Here is a 19,768-nt window from a genome sequence, read left to right as displayed (position 1 = left end):
CTGGAAATAATCCAATGTCCTTTAAGGGAAACAAACTGTACCATACAGGAAACTACTCAGCAATACACTATAGGAAACTACTGATTCACAGAAGCGACCTTGATGGGTCTCAAAGGCATTCATTCTGCAGAAAGAAGGCGGTCTGAGGTTACGCCCTGTCTGAGGGCACTTACAAGACGTTCCTGAGAAGGCAACACTACAGGGATGGAGAACAGATCAGTGAGGGCCGGGGTGAGAGTGGGGCGGGGTGACAGGTGAGAATGTGACTAGAGGGGGAGCACAAAGATGTGTGTGGGGGTGAGGGAACTCCTTCTGTCCTGATTGTGTCGATGGGGCTCTGAGACTCTACTTGTATAAAAGGCACAGAACTGTATACTTTAAAAAGAGATCAATTGTACTGTGTGATTTTTTTAAATAAAAAGAAGGAATCAGCACTAAACTAGTTCCTGTCATTTTCCCCTAACTAGAACAGTTTAAGACTCCATAAGGAAGGTATTAACAGTTAAAGCACCATGAAATGGACGGTTTCTCTTCTCTCTGCTCTCATGTGCCTGCAGATGGACACTCTTCAAATCCTGAACACTACTGCCCTGGGACATCCATCACATGACACCTTTAGGGGCACTGAGGACGAGAAGTGACTTCATCAAGCTGCCCTGCAGCCAGCCAGCCCTTGGGCACTGCGAAGCTTAGTCAGCAGGGCAACCAGCTGGACTCCACTGACTGCGTAAACTGAGCTCTGGTGTGTGTGCTGCTTACTTCAGGAAATCCCAAGAAAGGGCTCAGGAACCCAAATCATGAAAGCAGCAAAAATGCAATATTGTTTTTCATTTAGCCCAATGGCATCTTTCTTTCTCAGTGCTTAAAGAAAATACCGGTACAGAAAGTAGTACTGACTGATCGCCGTGCTTCTTGACTGTAAAACACTGTCCTAGCAGCCATGCTGGAAGCTAGCTCTGGACCCAGGAAAGAGCGGTGCTAGAGAAATAACCATGTAACTTCTATATGGGCAGATTTCCACTTAAAAGCCACCATCACCTACTTACTCCCAGGTTCCCTATCAAATATTCATACACCTCAGAATCCGAGGATACAACCAGTGCTCACATACCCTGCCTTTCAGTTCTCAGTGAGCAAATGCTCCCTATACCTATGATGTACTGTCTTACCTCTTCACTGGGGGGAAATACATATTCTATTACACATAAGTATGTTCATCAGGATCTATCTAGAATGTGCACTATTTAATCTTCCCAAGAAAGTGGATTACAGTAAAATTTCATCCAGCTGATATCTCTCTATTCAAAATAATACATAATTCAAAGCAACTGCTATTCCCTGGTCAACCAGTTGCCTGATTGCTCTTTAATAAAAATCAGATAATGGAAAGTTAATTCAAAGCCTATTTTTTCCATCCCCGTGTGCTACCCATTAAGAAGGTTTCACTGCATTTTAGAAGGCAGATAAATGCCAAATATAGTCTTTCTCTCAAGTTTATTTTCAGTTGGCATTTGGTCCGCCGATAGTTCAAGTCCCCTCTGTGTACCAGTCCTTGTGTAACCCTGACTGTGCAAGGGCACCCCCGACTCATTTCTAGAAAACTTCTCGAGAGGAGCAGCTCTGCCTGGCCTGGGACTGTATCAGGAAGACAGATCATTAGCCTATTCCCAGTACGAACGGAAGAACAGGTAAGCTCCTCACTTCCTCAGAGACAAGCTTTCCCAGGTATAGCTTCATTTGTTTGAAGTCAATTTTCAGGTTAGTTATATCTATATTCAAATGTAAGAACAAAGATACACTCCAAAGCCAATTCTGAGAACTCCTGGAATATCCATTCATTTGAATGGCCTTTCTATTCTCCTACATATGCACAAATAACAGAAGACGACTGTAGTCTGAATGGTCAGCATGCTCCTTACAGTTATAAATCAGGTAAGTAGCTAGTTTCAGGGAGGGTCTATTACTCAATGGCCCTGTTATACCCATTTACTTTTCCTCTTCAATCTCTTTGGATTTAAAATATCAATATTCTCTCCTAATAAGAACACAAAAATTCTTTATTTGAAATAAAAGTGATAATATTTTCACTTTATATGGTATGCCATTTTATATGTTAACACAATTTTCTTGGACATCAAAATTTATTAATTTATACGTCACATCTGGGACTATTCTATGAGTGATGTGATTATATATGATATGTACTTTCTTAATGATCTTTTCTACATTCATCGTCAATTTCTTAGACTTAATATGTACTGTTTTTATAACCAGAAAAATGCAATTAAAATATAAAAAGCTAATCTGATAGTCCTCATTGAAATATATATATATATGAAGAATTAGATCTTATAAGGTGAGAAAAAATAATGTAAACTCAAGTTCTCTTCAGAACTCCACCTAATTAAATAAAGAAGAAAACGTAGTTGATATCTTCATGGAAATTTTTTTCAAATACTAGTAAATCATTTTTTACACAATATGGACCTCACTTTCTCCTCAACATATGTAGTAGGCTATCTCTATAATCAGACATATGGATCTTAGATATAAATTTTCCCTTCTTCTGGTAAATATATAAACTGTAACTTATTTAACATAATTTTAACAATAATTATCTATTTTTCATCCAATGCCCATAATAGTATGGAGCATGAATACAGCTTGTAGTTAGTAAGTAAGTAAGTAAATAAATAAATAAATCTGATGTAAAAACATCTAGTTCTCCCTATCTTTTAGGAAAGGCCAGAGTAAACATTAACAACAATATAATTTTATTTCACTTTCCTCCATCTGATGAAGATGAAAATAACTGATAAAGTTGCGGGAAGACAAATCCAGAATATATACTTTCTCTAACTGTAGAGGTGGCTCCATGAAAAAAATTAGTAAGTTTTCAAACTGATAGAAGATTCCTAATACTTGACATTCTGAGTGGTTGTTTTAAAGAACATAAAGGGCATAATCTAGATTTCATTTCTCATAGGAAGGGGATTGGCGCCTGAACAGGGACTGAGTTCGGGGGACTGCAGTGGTCAGGTGAAAGGAGGCTCCAGTGAGGCGTGCGCAGAAAGAAAAAGTAAAAAACTAAAAGTAAAGCTGAAAGCAAAAGTAAGGTAAGGAGCCGAGGTTTGGAAATAGCTCGGTGTAAAACATGGGAAATTCAGGATCACAAGAAAAAATGTATATGTATCTATGCTTAAAGCTATGCTCAGAGCGCGAGGCTGTTCTGTAAGACAGCAACAGCTTCTTGATTTGTTAAATATTGTAAAGAAGACTTGCCCATGGTTTCCTGAGGAAGGAAAGGTAAATGTAGAAACATGGGAGAAGGTAGGGAAGCAACTTAGAGATTGCTATATAGCTGAAGGTCCAGAGAAAATTCCCATTTCTACCTTCAGTTTGTGGTCCCTGATTCGGGACTACCTAGAGCCCACTCCCGAAAAGGGATGGATGAATGTGGCAGGTGATGTAAGACAGATAGTGGAAGGTAACCAGAGGCTTCCGACTCCACCTATACCTTCGGCACCTCCACTGCCTCTTCCAGTCCCTGGGGCTACCGTTCCTGAGGGGGAGAGCCCTCCAGATGATGTGCTTCCTCCCAAAAATGAACAAGAACTGGAGGAGGAGGCAGCGAGGGAACAACGCCGGTGGGATTGGGATGATGGGGGTCTGATGCAAGCATTCGGGAAGTTTACTGTTACTCATAAGCCTCTCCGGTCGCTCCCTAAACAAGCAGAAACAGGAGTGGGGTCTCTGTCTCGACTCCAGCGGTCTCTTGCATGAGGCCAGGCAGGCTGGGGAAGATACTTCAGGATTCAGTCTATACCAGGGGTCCTCAAACTTTTTAAACAGGGGGCCAGTTCACTGTCCCTCAGACCGTTGGAGGGCCAGACTATAGTTTAAAAAAAAACTATGAACAAATTCCTATGCACACTGCACATATCTTATTATGAAGTAAAAAAACAAAACGGGAACAAATACAATATTTGTATTTGCATGTGGCCCGTGGGCCGTAGTTTGAGGACCCCTGGTCTATACCCTATATTTGAGCAGCCTGATCCTCAGAATCCAGGTCAGATGCTCCGTGGTCATCAGTCTATACCTTTTAAGACATTGAAGGAGTTAAAAACTTCCTCTTCTATGTATGGACCAACTTCCCCTTTTGTGCTGGGGTTGCTAGATACAATATTAGAGGAAGCTATGGCTCCTGGTGATTGGAACACTGCTGCAAAGGCTTGTCTCTCACCTGGAGATTACTTACTATGGAAGTCTAATTGGGCAGAGCTCAGAGAGGAACAGGCTAACAGAAACCAAGTCATGGGGTACCCATTACAGTTGATATGCTCATGGGCACTGGACCTCATGGGGCTTTGCAGGCTCAGTTAGTATACCCCATGCAAGCTTATCAGCAGATAAATATGTGTGCCACCAACGCCTGGAGGCAGCTGCCAATGAAAGGAGAAAAGTCTTTAGACATAAGTAAGATCAGCCAGGGCCCTGAGGAGCCATACCAGGATTTTGTGGCCCGCTTGTTCCAGGCTGTGGGCAGGGTCGTGACTGACCCTGAGGCTGGAATGGTACTCGTGAAACAATTAGCTGTTGAAAATGCAAATAGAGTATGTCAAGAGGCTTTACATCCCTACAGGAAGAATGGCACTGTACACTATTTTATCCGTGTTTGTAGTGACATTGAACCAGCCTATGTGCAAGGAGTGGTATTGGCTGCCGCGTTAAAGGAGGTATTGCAGGGAAAGAAAGGGAGATGCTTTAACTGTGGTAAACTGGGACATGTTGCTAAAGACTGTAATGTTAGAAATGGAAGTCAAAAGGCTACGGAGAGTGAAAACAGGCAGCCTGGACTATGCCCAAAATGCAGGAGAGGAAAGCATTGGGTATACCAGGACTGATATTAATGATAATTCAATACCCCATAGGCAGGGAAACTTCAAGTGGGGCCAGCCCCGGCCCCACCAAACAGTAGGGGCCATATCCTTGACCCCACTTCAGCCTTTCCAGCCGCCTCAGTCTCAAAGCCAACCGTCCGAAGCCTTTACTGTACCACCCAGGAAGCGCAGGAATGGACCTCTATCTTACCTCCCGATATGTACTAACGCCGAAATAGGGCCTCAGGCCATTGCCACGGGAGTGTATGGTCCCCTTCCCGTAGGCATCATGGGGCTAATTTTAGGGAGGAGCAGTTTAACATTGAAAGGGTTTCAAGTTCTCCCTGGGGTGATAGATCAGGACTATACTGGAGAAATTAAAGTAATGGCACAGACAATTAATACTATAATTCAGGTCTTACCAGAAACAAATATAGCACAAATTATCCTTCTGCCCTACTACCCAGAAGGGCGGCCTTTAACTGGTCAGCCCGTGGTACAGCAGGCTTTGGGTCCAGCGATGCAGTATACTGGGCAAGAATAGTCATGCAGGGCCGGCCTGAGTTAGAACTAAGGGTTAATGGGAAGCCTTTTAAAGGGGTTATAGATACTGGGGCTGATGTGTCAGTCAATTGCTTTTAGACTTGGGCACAGGCTTGGCCTTTAAACCCCACAGCTTCTGAATTACAAGGTGTAGGGCATGTTACTTAACCCTTGCAGAGTGCTCAACTGCTTCAATGGGAAGATCCAGATGGAAATACAGGCTATTTTCAACCTTATGTATTGCAACATTTGCCTATGGGGTCGGGAGATGCTAGAGCAGATGGAGGTTTTAATAACAAGTCCCAGTTCCATTGTTACTTCTAATCAAAGATTTCACCCCCAAAAGGGGGGAGGAAAGAATCAGCAAGAGGTGCTCGTCTATCCCAATGTCCGTTCAAAATGGGAGGCATGGATTAGGTTACCAGAATTTTCAACAGGGGCCTTGATCATCTCTCCGACCCAGCATACAGCAGCTAAAATTACCTGACTTACAGATACCCCTATCTGGGTTGATCAATGGACCTTATTAGGAGAAAAATTAAAAGCTGCGCAAGAATTGGTTCGAGTATTTCAAGTACTCAGGGGAGATCCATCTCCGACATCCCCACGCTGTTTGACAGAGGAAGCCAGGACAGCCCTCATCATCAAAATGCTGCTGCCCTGTGCAAACAGTTACGTATTTCTCGGGAGCAAGCTTGTCAATTGTTAAACAGTGCACTCAGTGTAATTCATTGCCCTGTACAATCGTTAGGGGTTAATCCTAGGGGTCTTAAACCTAATCAAATCTGGTAAATGGATGTCACCCATGTCCCGGAATTTGGTAAGCAGAGATGGGTACATGTTAATATAGATACCTGCTCCCGCTTTATTTTTGCGACTCCCCAAACAGGGGAAAGCACCAAGCACGTAATCAATCATTGCTTAGCCGCCTTTGTGGTACTAGGACCTCCCTTAGAGCTAAAAACAGACAATGGACCCACATATGCTAGTTCTGCTTTTTAGCACTTTTGTCAGCAATATCAAATTTGTCATAAAACTGGTATCTCTTATAATCCTCAAGGTCAAGCAATAGTGGAAAGAGCCAATCGTACTCTTAAGATACAATTACTAAAACAAAAAGGGGGAGATGGATGTTATGTGTCACCTCAAAACAAACTCAGTCATGCTCTTTATATCTTAAATTTTTTGAATTGCGATGCAGAGGGCCATACAGCAGCCAAAAGGCATTGGGCCCCCAGTACAATAGCCTCCACCGGGTTGGCCCGACGGAAGGATGCACAAACTGGACGATGGTTTGGACCAGATCCAATAATGATGTGGGGCAGAGGTTGTGTTTGTATCTTTCCAGGAGGAGAAGCGCAGCCAATTTGGGTGCCAGAGCGTTACATGCGTCATCACAATGGACCCAGAGAAGCTCCCTGTCCCTCCATTCAAAAGACTGAGAGTTGCCCCGATGACAGCAAAGAGGAAGAAAAAGAAAACGAAGGCTACACAAGGGGCTGAGGTGCCAACATGGGGTCAGCTGAAGAAGCTAACAACTGAAGCCCAGCAGATGGCAGAAAAGCAAGGAGTGGAAGCTACTCCTTCAGCCATGTTTATGGCTATGCAAGCATTGGTTAGCTGCCAGTCTTCTGTAAAGTCTAGCGCAGCCAAATCTGAGGACTCTGAGTAGATATAAACCAGCAGCAAAAGAAACTTTTATTTTGAAGAAATAGTTCGGAAAATGTTAGTTCGGTTTTGCATTGGCATTGCTTTGTTATTGTTTTATTAATAGCCAGAGTTTTGTTCTCTCTTGTTGCTGTATTACATTAATATTACTGTGGTTGTTCTGTTAAATAGCCACAAGTTATGTTTTAGTAATGCTGAATAATTTATCTAGAGCTTTTGATGATGTAAATAGAAGTGCTTAAAAACAAAAGAAAAGGGGAATATGTGGAGAGCGGCCACAGTGTTTGGACAGGTTCAAGCCTCGGACTAATAAGAGGGCACAGTCCTCTCATTGCCACGTGCTAGTCCCAGCGTGGAGGGCAGAGCCCTCCCAGCACAATGATAGCCAACAGCTATAGTTGTAATCTTGAACCTATGGTCCAAACACGTGGCCCCACGTGCCTGAGTGATGTGGGCTTGATAGAGTTCAGGTGCATGTAATTGAGTAGGATCAAAACTTACGAGAATGCTATAAACATCTTGACCACGCCCTTACTTTGCCTCGTGGAATCTGGCTATAAAATAAAGACACAGCTTGTGGGCACTGGTGCTGTCTCTCCCAGCAGCTTCCCACCCAGACCCAGATTTCTTCTCTTGTCTGTCTTTTCTCCATCCTTCACTGCCCCCTCTCAGGGTCACTGAACCAGGCTGAGCTGGCATGGCACATAAGGCGCCCTGGGGCTGAGTATGCCATGGCCGTGCCAGCTCGCCACAGGGAATATTCTGGAAAATAAGTAAAAAGAGGCAACTATCTAATACATCCTTGTTCTTTGCTATCTATTCTCTTCAGTGCTTTAAAAAATGTTCCTCAAGATAATCAAATATTCTTTAGGTAATCACAAATAATTTTTTTCTTCCTTAAAAGACCTTTACTATTATATTTCTTATGTTGGCACTAGGATTCTCAATCAACTTGGAAATGCTAAAGGCACAGTAGTTGAAAATAGAGCAAATTCCCCTCCTCTGCTACATCAGTTGTGTTAGACGCTATAGCTGTTTTAAAAATAAAGGTTTAGTTTTTCTCTTTCTTTTCCTCATTTTGTTCAGTCAATGTTCACAGAAACAGGGGTCCCCACCAAAGTACATAAGCAAACAAACAAATCAGAAGTCAGGATCCGGTGTGAAATTTCTGGCTTTTCTTTTCCACCTTTCTTCTCTTTGCCCAAGGAAATGCTCAGTGGATAGAGTGTTGGCCTGTGGACTGGGGGGTCCTAGGTTCGGATCCAGTCAAGGGCATATACCTTGGTTGTGGGCACATCCCCAGTGGTGGGTATGCAGGAGGCAGCTGATTGATGTTTCTCTCTCATTGATGTTTCTAACTCTCTATCCCCCTCCCTTCCTCTCTGTAAAAAAATCAATAAAAACAATATATTTTTTTTTTAAAAAGCATTTTCAGATTATTGTCAAAAGCAACTGAGGTAGAGAGGCCACCATCTTAAATAACACCAGGTCAAAACAACTTTATGTCACTATGCCTGGGCTAAAGTGTATAAATGGTAATATGTTCATCAATTGCATAAACTACATCCCTTGAATTATAGCAGCTAAAAAGGAAATTCTATTAGCCACTCTGCAATAAATTATAGCTTGATAAAAAAAAGTTACTAAGCTAATAATAGTTTATGATGTTATTTAAAGTATTTCCGGAAAATTTTGGGGAACCAAGATGGCGGCATAGGTTAACGCCGGAGTTTGCTGCCTCGAACAACCACTTCAAAAATACAACTAAAAGACGGAACGGACATCATCCAGAACCACAGGAAGGCTGGCTGAGTGGAAGTTCTACAACTAGGAGGAAAGAGAATAACATACCGAGACTCAGAGGAGGCGCAGTGCTGAAGTGAAATACTAAGGTGCGGAGTGCATGTGGAGCAGGCTGGTGGCGGAGGGCGCGGTTGTTGTTTTCAATCCGGAGGGAGTTTCAGACTCTGAGCTCCAGATCCCGGCGAGTCTCTAGGGACCCAGACTCAAACGGGAGAGGCGGGACTGTCTGGCTTCAGTCGGAACTCGAAGGCAGCTTTCTCTCCGAGGTTTGCAGCGGATGCTGAGACTTTGAGAGGCAGAGCCCCTGGGGAAGGAACTGAGAGCAGCCATAACTGCTCGCTCCGCCCGCCCTGTAGATCCCCGGGGACCCGCCCCGCCCAAGCCCTGCACAGAGGCATTTGCCGGATAGCCTTAGGCAAACGCTAGATTAGCACCGCCCTAGAGATCCAGCACAGAAGCTCTCCCGCTGCAGACACAGCTGACTCTCATAGCCAGTTAGCCTGGAGGGCAAATCACCCCCAGTATTGCCAACAACAATCAAGGCTTAACTACAACAAGACTGCGCACAAAGACCACAAGGGGGTGCACCAAGAAAGCATAAAAATGCGGAGACAAAAAAACATGACAGAAATGGAGGATATAGAGCTAAAAAACGCACTTTTAAGGTCTTTCAATAATTTTCTAGAAACTGCCGATAAACTTGATGAGATCTACAAGAAATCTAATGAGACCCTCGATGTTGTGATAAAGAACAAACTAGGAATTAAGCATACACTGACTGAAATAAAGAATATTATACAGACACCCAACAGCAGACCAGAGGAGCGCAAGAATCAAGTCAAAGATTTGAAATATGAAGAAGCAAAAAACACCCAACCGGAAAAGCAAAATGAAAAAAGAATCCAAAACTACAAAGATAGTGTAAGGAGCCTCTGGGACAGCTTCAAGCGTACCAACATCAGAATTATAGGTGTGCCAGAAGATGAGAGAAAGCAAGATATTGAAAACCTATTTGAAGAAATAATGACAGAAAACTTCCCCCACCTGGTGAAAGAAATAGACTTACAGGTCGAGGAAGCGCAGAGAACCCCAAACAAAAGGAATCCAAAGAGGACCACTCCAAGACACATCATAATTAAAATGCCAAGAGCAAAAGACAAAGAGAGAATCTTAAAAGCAGCAAGAGAAAGAAACTCAGTTACCTACAAGGGAATACCCATACGACTGTCAGCTGATTTCTCAACAGAAACTTTGCAGGCCAGAAGGGAATGGCAAGAAATTTTCAAAGTGATGAATACCAAGAACCTACAACCAAGATTACTTTATCCAGCAAAGCTATCATTCAGAATTGAAGGTCAGATAAAGAGCTTCACAGATAAGGAAAAGCTAAAGGAGTTCATCACCACCAAACCAGTATTATATGAAATGCTGAAAGGTATCCTTTAAGAAGAGGAAGAAGAAAAAGGTAAAGATACAAATTATCAACAACAAACATGCATCTATCAACAAGTGAATCTAAGAATCAAGTGAATAAATAATCTGATGTACAGAATGAACTGGTGATTATAATAGAATCAGGGACATAGAAAGGGAATGGACTATTCTTGGGGGGAAAAGGGGAGTGGGAGATGCGGGAAGAGACTGGACAAAAATCGTGCACCTATGGATGAGGACAGTGGGTGGGGAGTGAGGGCGGGGGTGGGGCGGGAACTGGGAGGAGGGGAGTTATGGGGGGAAAAAAGAGGAACAAATGTAATAATCTGAACAATAAAGATTTAATTTAAAAAAATAAATAAAGCATTCCCTAAAAGAACAGTAATTTTGAAAAGGTTGAAAATTTTCCATGTTTCTTCTTAATAATTTTTTAAATTGATGTATCTTCTTCAAATTATATTTTGTTTGTTTGTTTTTTAATATGTTTTTATTTATTTCAGAGAGGAAGGGAGAGGAAGAGAGAGATAGAAACATCTGTGATGAGAGGCAATCATTGATTGGCTGCCTCCTACATGCTGAACTGAGCCCGCAACCCAGGCATGTGCCCTTAACCAGAATTGAACCTGGGAGCCTTTGGTCCGCAGGCCGACGCTCTATCCACTGAGCCAAACCAGCAAGGGTCAAATTATATTTTTTCCATTCTTTCACTCCTATACTTTTATCACAGAACAACTATAATAATAAAAGCATAATATGCTAATTAGACCAGATGTCCTTCCAGACGACCTTCTGGACAAAGCCGGGGCTGTGAGAGAAGCCCAGGTCCCGGGTTCCAGAGGGAAGCTGGTGCCAGCAGCCGGGGGAAGGAAGGCCTACTCTTGCACAAATTTCATGCATCAGGCCTCTAGTAAGGTAATAAAAGCCTTTTACACAATATAAAAAGTCTGTCCCATCTTCCACAAAAACGACAGTAAGGGTGTAAATTCAAGATTCAAGTTATATTCTGGAATTCATCATAGATAGAGGCTAATTACACCACGCAAATCACAAAGAATTAGATATGTGAAGAATATGCACGTGTTTCCTTTAACTTAAGGAAACACAACGAAAACATCTAAAAAGAATTACAACAGAATTATAAAATGTGTATAAATAGCATACAGTAAAAAAAATAAATGTTAAACATTTGCCATCTCTTACTGAAGAGAGTTGAGAATCTCAACATCGAACAGAGGGAAAAAAATTTCAGGGCATATGACAATACAGATAGCAAAATTATAACCAGTTTTTTTTCTAAGTTTGTTTCAAAAATAAATATGGGAAGTATAATTGTTATATTTTTAAAAGCTGTTTATTGTGAAGATTGTAGGACAGTTATTAGTTATTAGGAAACTAATTATGTAGATTCTAATATCCCTGACTGAAAACCATGTTTGCCTCCATATACTTGTTGAGCTTAGCATTCTAGAACATAACTATCTGGGAGTTTATTTTGTTTTAGAAGAGGATGCACAAATAATACAATCAATCACACTTTATTGCAGTAAATGGATACATCTAGGACAGACCTAAGGCCACCACTGATTGTGCCTAGCCATCAAGCACACCACTAAAGTGTCCACCCCTTATCCACCCCAAAGAATGCATTTGTTTATTTTCTCTCATTCTAAGAAGACTTAAAACTTGAGAAAACAGATCAAAGAGGCCGTTTAAAGTCTCTTTAACATACCATTCTACTATATAAACAGAAAACAATGTTGTCTGATGTTAACAACAATAAAAAGACAAACAAATCCTAAATCAATGATTTAAAAGGCCCCTGAAAGGTATGTGGTTTGTCCCTGTTTGAAGTTCTCTCTCATCCATCTATCAAGATGGATCTCCAAATCTGCCGGTGGCTTTTCTAATTCAGTAGATGGTCTAGTTCAGGGGTCCTCAAACTTTTTAAACAAGGGGCCAGTTCACTGTCCCTCAGACCGTTGGAGGGCCGGACTATAGTTTAAAAAAAAACTATGAACAAATTCCTATGCACACTGCACATATCTTATTTTGAAGTAAAAAAACAAAACGGGAACAAATACAATATTTGTATTTGCATGTGGCCTGCGGGCCGAAGTTTGAGGACCCCTGGAGTTGCTTCTGACCCGGCTCCTTTGTTTGCTCCTCTTCACCTGCTCATCCCTTAAATGCTCTGGCTTCCTAGGGCTCACTTTCTCTCTCGTTTGTGCCCTTTCCTTAATCTAACTCATTAGCAAACAATATTTTTTGAAAATATATTTTTATTGATTTCAGAGAGGAAGGGAGAAGGAAAGAGGGATAGAAATATCAATGCACGCCTCACACTGGGGATCGAGCCTGCAACCCGGGCATGTGCCCTGACCGGGAATCAAATTGTGACCTCCTGGTTCATAGGTCGACACTCAACCACTGAGCCACACCAGCCAGGCAGCAACCAACATTTTAACTATGAATTATAAATGCTTCTCCCAAAACTGTCTTCTTTCTCTTAAGCACCAAACTCATCCACCCATCCACCCAGACATCCTACAGGTACTTCAGGTTCAACATACCCACAACAGAACTCACTGTCTTTCTTCAAAAACCTGCTTCCTTTCTTTTCTTTTCTTTTTTTAATTTCTCAGAACACTGATCCAGTCTCTCAAGTTATAAACTTCAGCATTCATATATAAATTAACATCGAATATTATAAATCTAACCTTCACACTTCAGTAAAAATTAACTGTTTTAAAACCCTAGAACTGTTTTAAAACCTAGTGCCATTCCTTAGCTTTAAAAAAAAAAAGCCAAACACAATGTCACCTTCTTGTTATGGTGTCTAAGGTCAGTTTGCTGTTCCATCTCTTGATACTTCTCTCCTGCCTCACTCTCCAAGGACACCTGTGCTCCACAATATATATTACTCACCTCCACTCCAAAATATAGTCATCCTTCCAGGGGTGGAGGGGGATTGGTTCCAGGACTCCTGCCCCCCCACCAATATCCGCAGATGCTCAAGTCCCTTTCATAAAATGGCATGGTATTTGCACACCCTCCCCTATACGTTAAACCATCTCTAGATTACTTGTAAAACCCAATACAATGTAAATGCCATGTAAATAGTTGTTATACTGAAATGTTTGGGGATCAACTTTCTGCAATTGTTTAGAATATTTTCAACCCAAGCTTGGTTGATCCACAGTTCCAAAACCCATGGATACCGAGGGCCGACTTTATATCATTCACTGTATATCAGACACTCTTCTAAACACTGAGGATGTCACAGTGAAAAAAACTGACAAAATTTGTGCCCTCCTGGGCTTATATATCCTGGTGGCAGGAGACAGACAAAAGCAAACAAATATACAATGGATGAGGTGGTGCTAAGCGCTATGGAAAAAAAGATCTATCTAGAAAAGCAACTCGGAGCTACATAGCAGACAGCATGTTCTGTGTACTACAGAAACCCAGCACGCCTTTAAATGTGTGATCATACTCCTGCACCCCTCAATTTATTACATTTCCACTTAACTTACAATTTAAAAACACAATACCATGAATAGACTGAAATGCACAGTCATTGAGAGGCATAACAGAATAGCTCAATTATAATAATTTTATTTCTTGAGATTAAAGTTGATAGAATCAAGAGTGTTTTTCTTTAATTCTACTGTTTTAGTTGGCTCTTGGATGCCAAAAAAAGTATTATTAGTGCTGGCACACTTCAAATGATGTCATGAGATTAGATCTATAAAACTTAAGTACTCATCTAGAATCGGTCTCATTGTTATTTCTATATTGTCTAACTGTACCATGGTTGCAAATGTAGGCCTACAATTAAGACTCCAAAGTAATGCTAGAATATTAGAGAGAAACTTTTTACTGGTGATTTTAAAACAGTTGTTCAATTGTCTGAATCATTTAAGTGCTTAATATGTCTCAAATGTTTACAAAGAGCTAAAACAACTGGAGAAACCTACATAAGAGCACTGTTTAAGATATAAGATATTTCTAAAGAATCTGAGAATCTTCACTATTATTATATTACTAGAGGCCCGATGCACGAAATTCGTGCAAGAGTAGGCCTGCCTTCCCTCGGCTGCCAGCACCGGTTTTCCTCCAGCACCCAGGACCCGGGCTTCCCTCCAGCAGCCAACAGGCGGGCTTCCCTTGCAGCCCGGGCTTTGTCCGGAAGGTCATCCAGAAGGATGTTCGGAAGGACACCTGGTCTAATTAGCATATTATGCTTTTATTATTATAGATTATATCATGTTCACTCTCAGGACATGAATGAATGAATGCTGGGATTATAGTGCTCATATTAATCTGTAAAGAAAACTAAAGCGGTTTTTTTTGAGTTGTATAAGTTAAATCTGAAATGTCTTAAACTTCCAAATAACTAAACAGAAATTAAGTTCATTGTGATGAAGAAAAAAGGAGCTACTATTGCACTGTAAGGGGCCAGGGCTTATGTTCTATTTAAAAAAAACAAAACAAAAGACAGCTAACAGGCAAATTTCACTTCATTCTCAAGGCTGGGAAAGAGAAAAATCTACATACCGCATCTGTGATGTCTATTTCATACACTCTCTGGAAAGTCCTGCGCTCAAAGAAAACGAGTTTGCCGCTGCCACATCCCCTTTGAACAGATGTGCCGGTTACTATGAGTTTATCATCTGGACTGAAACAGCAGTCAGTCCTACAGACAAAAAGAGTGTGTAAGTATAAGCTTATGACTCCACAATAGTGCAGCAATATTGTGTGAATTAAATAAAATATAAGCAAGGTCACTGTAACAAGAGGTGACTCTTAAATAGGACTTCCAACAAGTCAAGCACTTAAATTAATTCACTTAATCTTCACAAGAATCCTATGAGGTAGCTATTATTATCCCCATTTTACTAATGAGGAAACTGAGGCAGGAGGAGATTAAATAAACCTTGTCCAAGATCACAAAAGTAAGTGGTGCCGTTGGGATTCAAACTTAGGCTGTCTGATTCCAGAATCTGTGCTTTGAACCAGAGTTTGGGAAAAACTCCATGTAGACATCGACAGTATCTGTATGCAAACAGACATGGTATGACTAATGTCTAAGCAGTGATTACTTTGACCAGTTTTAGAGTATTTTTCACCACCATCACTGCTCCAATACTTTGAGTTTTGCCCAGTTGAGTACCATAAAATGAGGAGCAGGCTGCACAGCTGGAACCTAATTGGTGACTATGATTCAACTAGATGCCCGGTGCACGACATTCGTGCACTGGGGGAGGGGGATCCCCCTTCAGCCCAGCCTACGCCCTTTAGCAGTCCGGGAGCACTCGAGGGACGTCCGACTGATGGGTTAGGCCCGTGGTCGGCAAACTGCGGCTCACGAGCCACATGCAGCTCTTTGGCCCCTTGAGTGTGGCTCTTCCACAAAATACCACAAAATACCACGTGTGGGTGCGCACGTACAGTGCGACTGAAACTTCGTGGCCCATGCACAGAAGTCAGTATTTTGTGGAAGAGCCACACTCAAGGGGCCAAAGAGCCGCCTGTGGCTCGCGAGCCGCAGTTTGCCAAGCCGCAGTTTGCAAACCACTGGGTTAGGCCCATCAGTCGGACATCCTTAGCTCTGCCATGGAGACGGGAGAGGCTCCCACCACCCCCACTGCACTCACCACCCATCAGCCCAGCTTGTGGCTGAGCAGCACACCCGCTGTGGGAGCGCACTGACCACCAGGGGGCAGCTCCTGAGTTGAGAGTCTGCCCCCTGGTGGTCAGTGCGCGTCATAGCGGCCAGTCGTTCCGCCATTCGGTCGATTTGCATATTACCCTTTTATTATATATGACTAGAGGCCCGGTGCACGAAATTCGTGCACTGGGGTGTGGGGTTCCCTCAGCCCAGCCTGCCCCTCAGTCCGGGAGCCCTCAGTGGATGTCCTACTGATGGCCACAGTCTGGCAGCAGAGGCTCAGAGGAGGCGTCCCGTGTGTGTGTGTGTGTGTGTGTGTGTGTCGGCTGGGGACTTTCCCCAGCCGCACCACGTAGGCTCGGAGCAGTTGCCGTTTGTGTGTGTGTGTGTGTGTGTGTGTGTGTGTGTGTGTCCCCACTGGGGGTCTGCCCCCAGCCACATTGGAGGCTCAGAGTAGGCACTGTGTGTGTGTGTGTGTGTGTGTGTGTGTGTGTGTGTGTCTGCTGGGGGCCTGCCCCCAGCCACACCGTGGAGGCTTGGAGCAGGCACCCCTCTCTGTTGATCTCTCAGGCTCCTGGCCTGCACTGCGTGTTGTACTCTCCCTTGAGCTGTGGCCAGGGTGGGGCCGCCCTTGCCTGCTGTGGGATTGTCGTGGCTTCTCCAATCACCAATCAAAGGCGGCCCGGTTCTGCCTCCCGGCTCTTGCCTGCCGCCTCGGTTTCCAATCACTGTCCTTCCCCTTTCGCCTCCCATCATTGTGCCTACATATGCAAATTAGCCGCCATCTTTGTTGGCGGTTAACCGCCATCTTTCTTGGCAGTTAATTTGCATATCGCCCTGATTAGCCAATGGGAAGCATAGCGAAGGTACGGTCAATTACCCTTTTTGTCTTTTATTAGATTAGATAGGTCTTGGTATTAGAGGTCTGGCCACTGATTGGGAATAGTGTAAGTCATGATCCAAACAAGTTATGTAGTTAGCGTTACTTGTAGCAGGCGTAATAGCTCCAAAAAACCTCATCAACTATTAATCCATGTTTGTCCATCTGTTTGTCTTAACAGATAAATGCCGTGGGCAACAGACCACGTTAGAGTTAGTTCTGTTGTCACACAGCATCCTGCACCTGATGCTCCCTTACCTCCATGTCTCTATGCTGGTCATTATTTAATACAGAGGTGAAATTTTATTTCTACCAAAATCGGAAATTTTGTTAAGGCACCAACTGTAGGGCATGGAGGTCAAATTCCACCTCAGCTGCCTAAGAAAAATATCTTAAATGCCTCACTTTTCAACTTAGTAAGGTAGAGATAACAGTGTTCAGCTACCCACAGCAAGATAGTCTGAACAAATCCAGGTAAATGATGATAAGAAATTGGGCCTGACCAGTGTGGCTCAGTGGTTGAGCATCAACCTATGAACCTGGAAGTCACAGTTTGATTCCCAGCCAGGGCACATGCTTAGGTTGCAGGCTCTGATCCCCAGTGGAGGGTGTGCAGGAAGCAGCCAATCAATGAGTCTCTCTCATCACTGATGTTTCTATCTCTCCCTCCCTCTCCCTTCCTCTCTGAAATCAATAAAAATATATGTAAAAAAGGGAAATGGTATATAATAATGCTTACTAACTATAAAAACTCGCTTTGATGATAAAAAGTTTAAATTGTTAGAAGACAACAAAAATGTAGGCCTACCCTGTCATTTATACAATATTAAGAGTACAATTCAATCCCTTAAAGTATTTTTACTACCCAAAGACCTATGCATGCATCCAATATATATACACAAACACTTGAACAAACGTCATCACAACCTCAAAGTTTTACAGTCTGAAGAATGTGCAAAATGAAAAGGAAAAATAAAATGCATTTTTCAAAACACCATCTCAGTCACTCTTCAAATCCCTTTTCTAGAAGATCTAAAAGACATATATAAATTAACACAGAGGTGAATAATTTCTTTTCTATTCTCTTATGCTTATCAAATATTAAGAATATGCTACTTACATTGGAAACATGGTGGGAAGACCTGAGGCTGAAAAAAGTGGCTTATTAAACTGTCGGATGTCCCATAATTTTAATGTATCATCACCTGATAGAGGAAAAAGAAGAAGAAAAAAGGGCAGAGTGAATTGTACAAAAAAGAACTCGTTCCCAGCTTAGAGTTTGTAAACTTAGTGCACAGCCATTGGAAGGGAGAGAAGGGGAGGAAGGGAGGAAGGAGAGGCCCATGGGCATGTTTTCCTTTTTTAACTGTTTGGGGAGCTTGAAAGTGGTAGTTGCGAGAACAGTAGAAGATATATGCTAATGCATTAGCCGTCTAGAAACTCCTTTCCAGATGGCTGCAGCATCTGTAGGTAGAAGGAACCCTGGAGAATCCACTCTAAGGAGTGATTTTAGAGCAGATGGTAGTTCCCTGTGGTAGACTTGAGCACAACCTGACTTCTTAAGAGGATATCAGTTTAACAACCATCAGGACTGAAAATAGCTCAACTCACATCAGATTCTTTATCCATCGAGTGTGTATGTGAAGCTATCCATGAACATTAATGAAGGGAGAGCCATGGGCCTACCTCCTCTCCAGCCCAACTGGACCTGTGGCTATCATTCTTCTTTGCTGGGAAGTACAACTACTCCAAGCTATATAAAGTATCATGAATATTCTTTTTAAGAGTCGCTTTTTTTATATTTCTATAGGGCTACTAACTAATTCCTGACCATAACGAAAGCCAAAACTCATATAAGTAACGTCTTTGCTGTTCTTTCTCCCCAGTGTCCACAGCTGAGACCTGCCTCAACCCCTCGGGTCCAATCGGAATCAGGATCAGGTGCAAGCGAGGTGAGTGGAGAGTTCAATAAAAATCCCCGCTCTCCACAGTGACAGTTCCTCTGAGACCCAACTTAGGCAGGTGTGCTAATCCTCAACAGGCTGGACTGGGACCTGCTTGCATAGGAAGAACTTTGCAAGACTCACCTTTTTGCTTCAGTCTTTAAAAAAGGTTACATATTCTTCCTCATAATTTTCAATCAGTAAGAAAACATCCATTAAACAGTTTAGCTAACCTAGCAGCTAGTAGGAGCACCATACAACACCCTGGGGACTATGGTGAATAGACTTCCATCTGCCATATTGTAGACGCCCAGGAAGGGAAATGATGGAATACAACACACATGCTGTGTCGACAACTGCTCGTTACCCAATAGTTACTACAGGATGGAAGGGGGTGGTAAGAATTATCACCAAAATGACTGACTGAAATGGAATCCATCCTACACTTCTAAGGGAGTGATTATCAACTGGGTGGAGAATGGCCTATTTGACAAGAAAGTGAATTGTGCAATAAAGAATTTTCAAACTATGCTCCCTTCTAATTTATTCCCTCTTTCCTCCCCACTCTGCCTTGGAGATTTGGGTATACCACTCTAAAAAGGCAAGAGTGAATGTGAAGATTTCTAAGTAGAGCATTTATCATTTAAAAAATCTTCCCAAGGATTCAGAAACCCTCTTGGGGTAAGAAACACTGTTTATAAGTAAAGAGTATATACAGTCTTACTTAAGAGTTATCTTAGGACTCAAGTAGCAGTTTAGAATAGATGGACCAAAATACATATTTTATATAGACCCACCTTTGCCATGTATACCATAAATAGGAAATACAGGCACATGTATTTTTTTTACTTAGTTTAGTTATGTGAGTGATGTAATGGATAAAGCTTCTTTGAAGAAAAGGGACTCTGAATGGAATTCCTGGGGGTAAAAGGACCTGGCCTGG

At 42.4% G+C, this 19,768-nt stretch overlaps 1 protein-coding gene across 1 annotated transcript in view; it reads right to left on the bottom strand.

The window, feature by feature from the left end:
- The window catches only part of WDR70 (WD repeat domain 70), a 184,574-nt gene that overhangs the window by 30,704 nt on the left and 134,102 nt on the right, over positions 1-19,768 (bottom strand). Inside the window, exons 12-13 of the mRNA XM_014457044.1 lie at positions 18,003-18,087; positions 14,889-15,027 (exon numbers count right to left, since the gene is read on the bottom strand). Coding sequence (XP_014312530.1) covers positions 14,889-15,027; positions 18,003-18,087 — 224 coding nt within the window. The remainder of the gene's footprint in view (positions 1-14,888; positions 15,028-18,002; positions 18,088-19,768) is intronic.

This window comes from Myotis lucifugus, unplaced genomic scaffold (genome assembly GCF_000147115.1).
Source record: "Myotis lucifugus unplaced genomic scaffold, Myoluc2.0 scaffold_68, whole genome shotgun sequence".
NCBI lineage: Eukaryota > Metazoa > Chordata > Mammalia > Chiroptera > Vespertilionidae > Myotis > Myotis lucifugus.
This window is presented reverse-complemented; position numbering and strand designations above follow the sequence as displayed.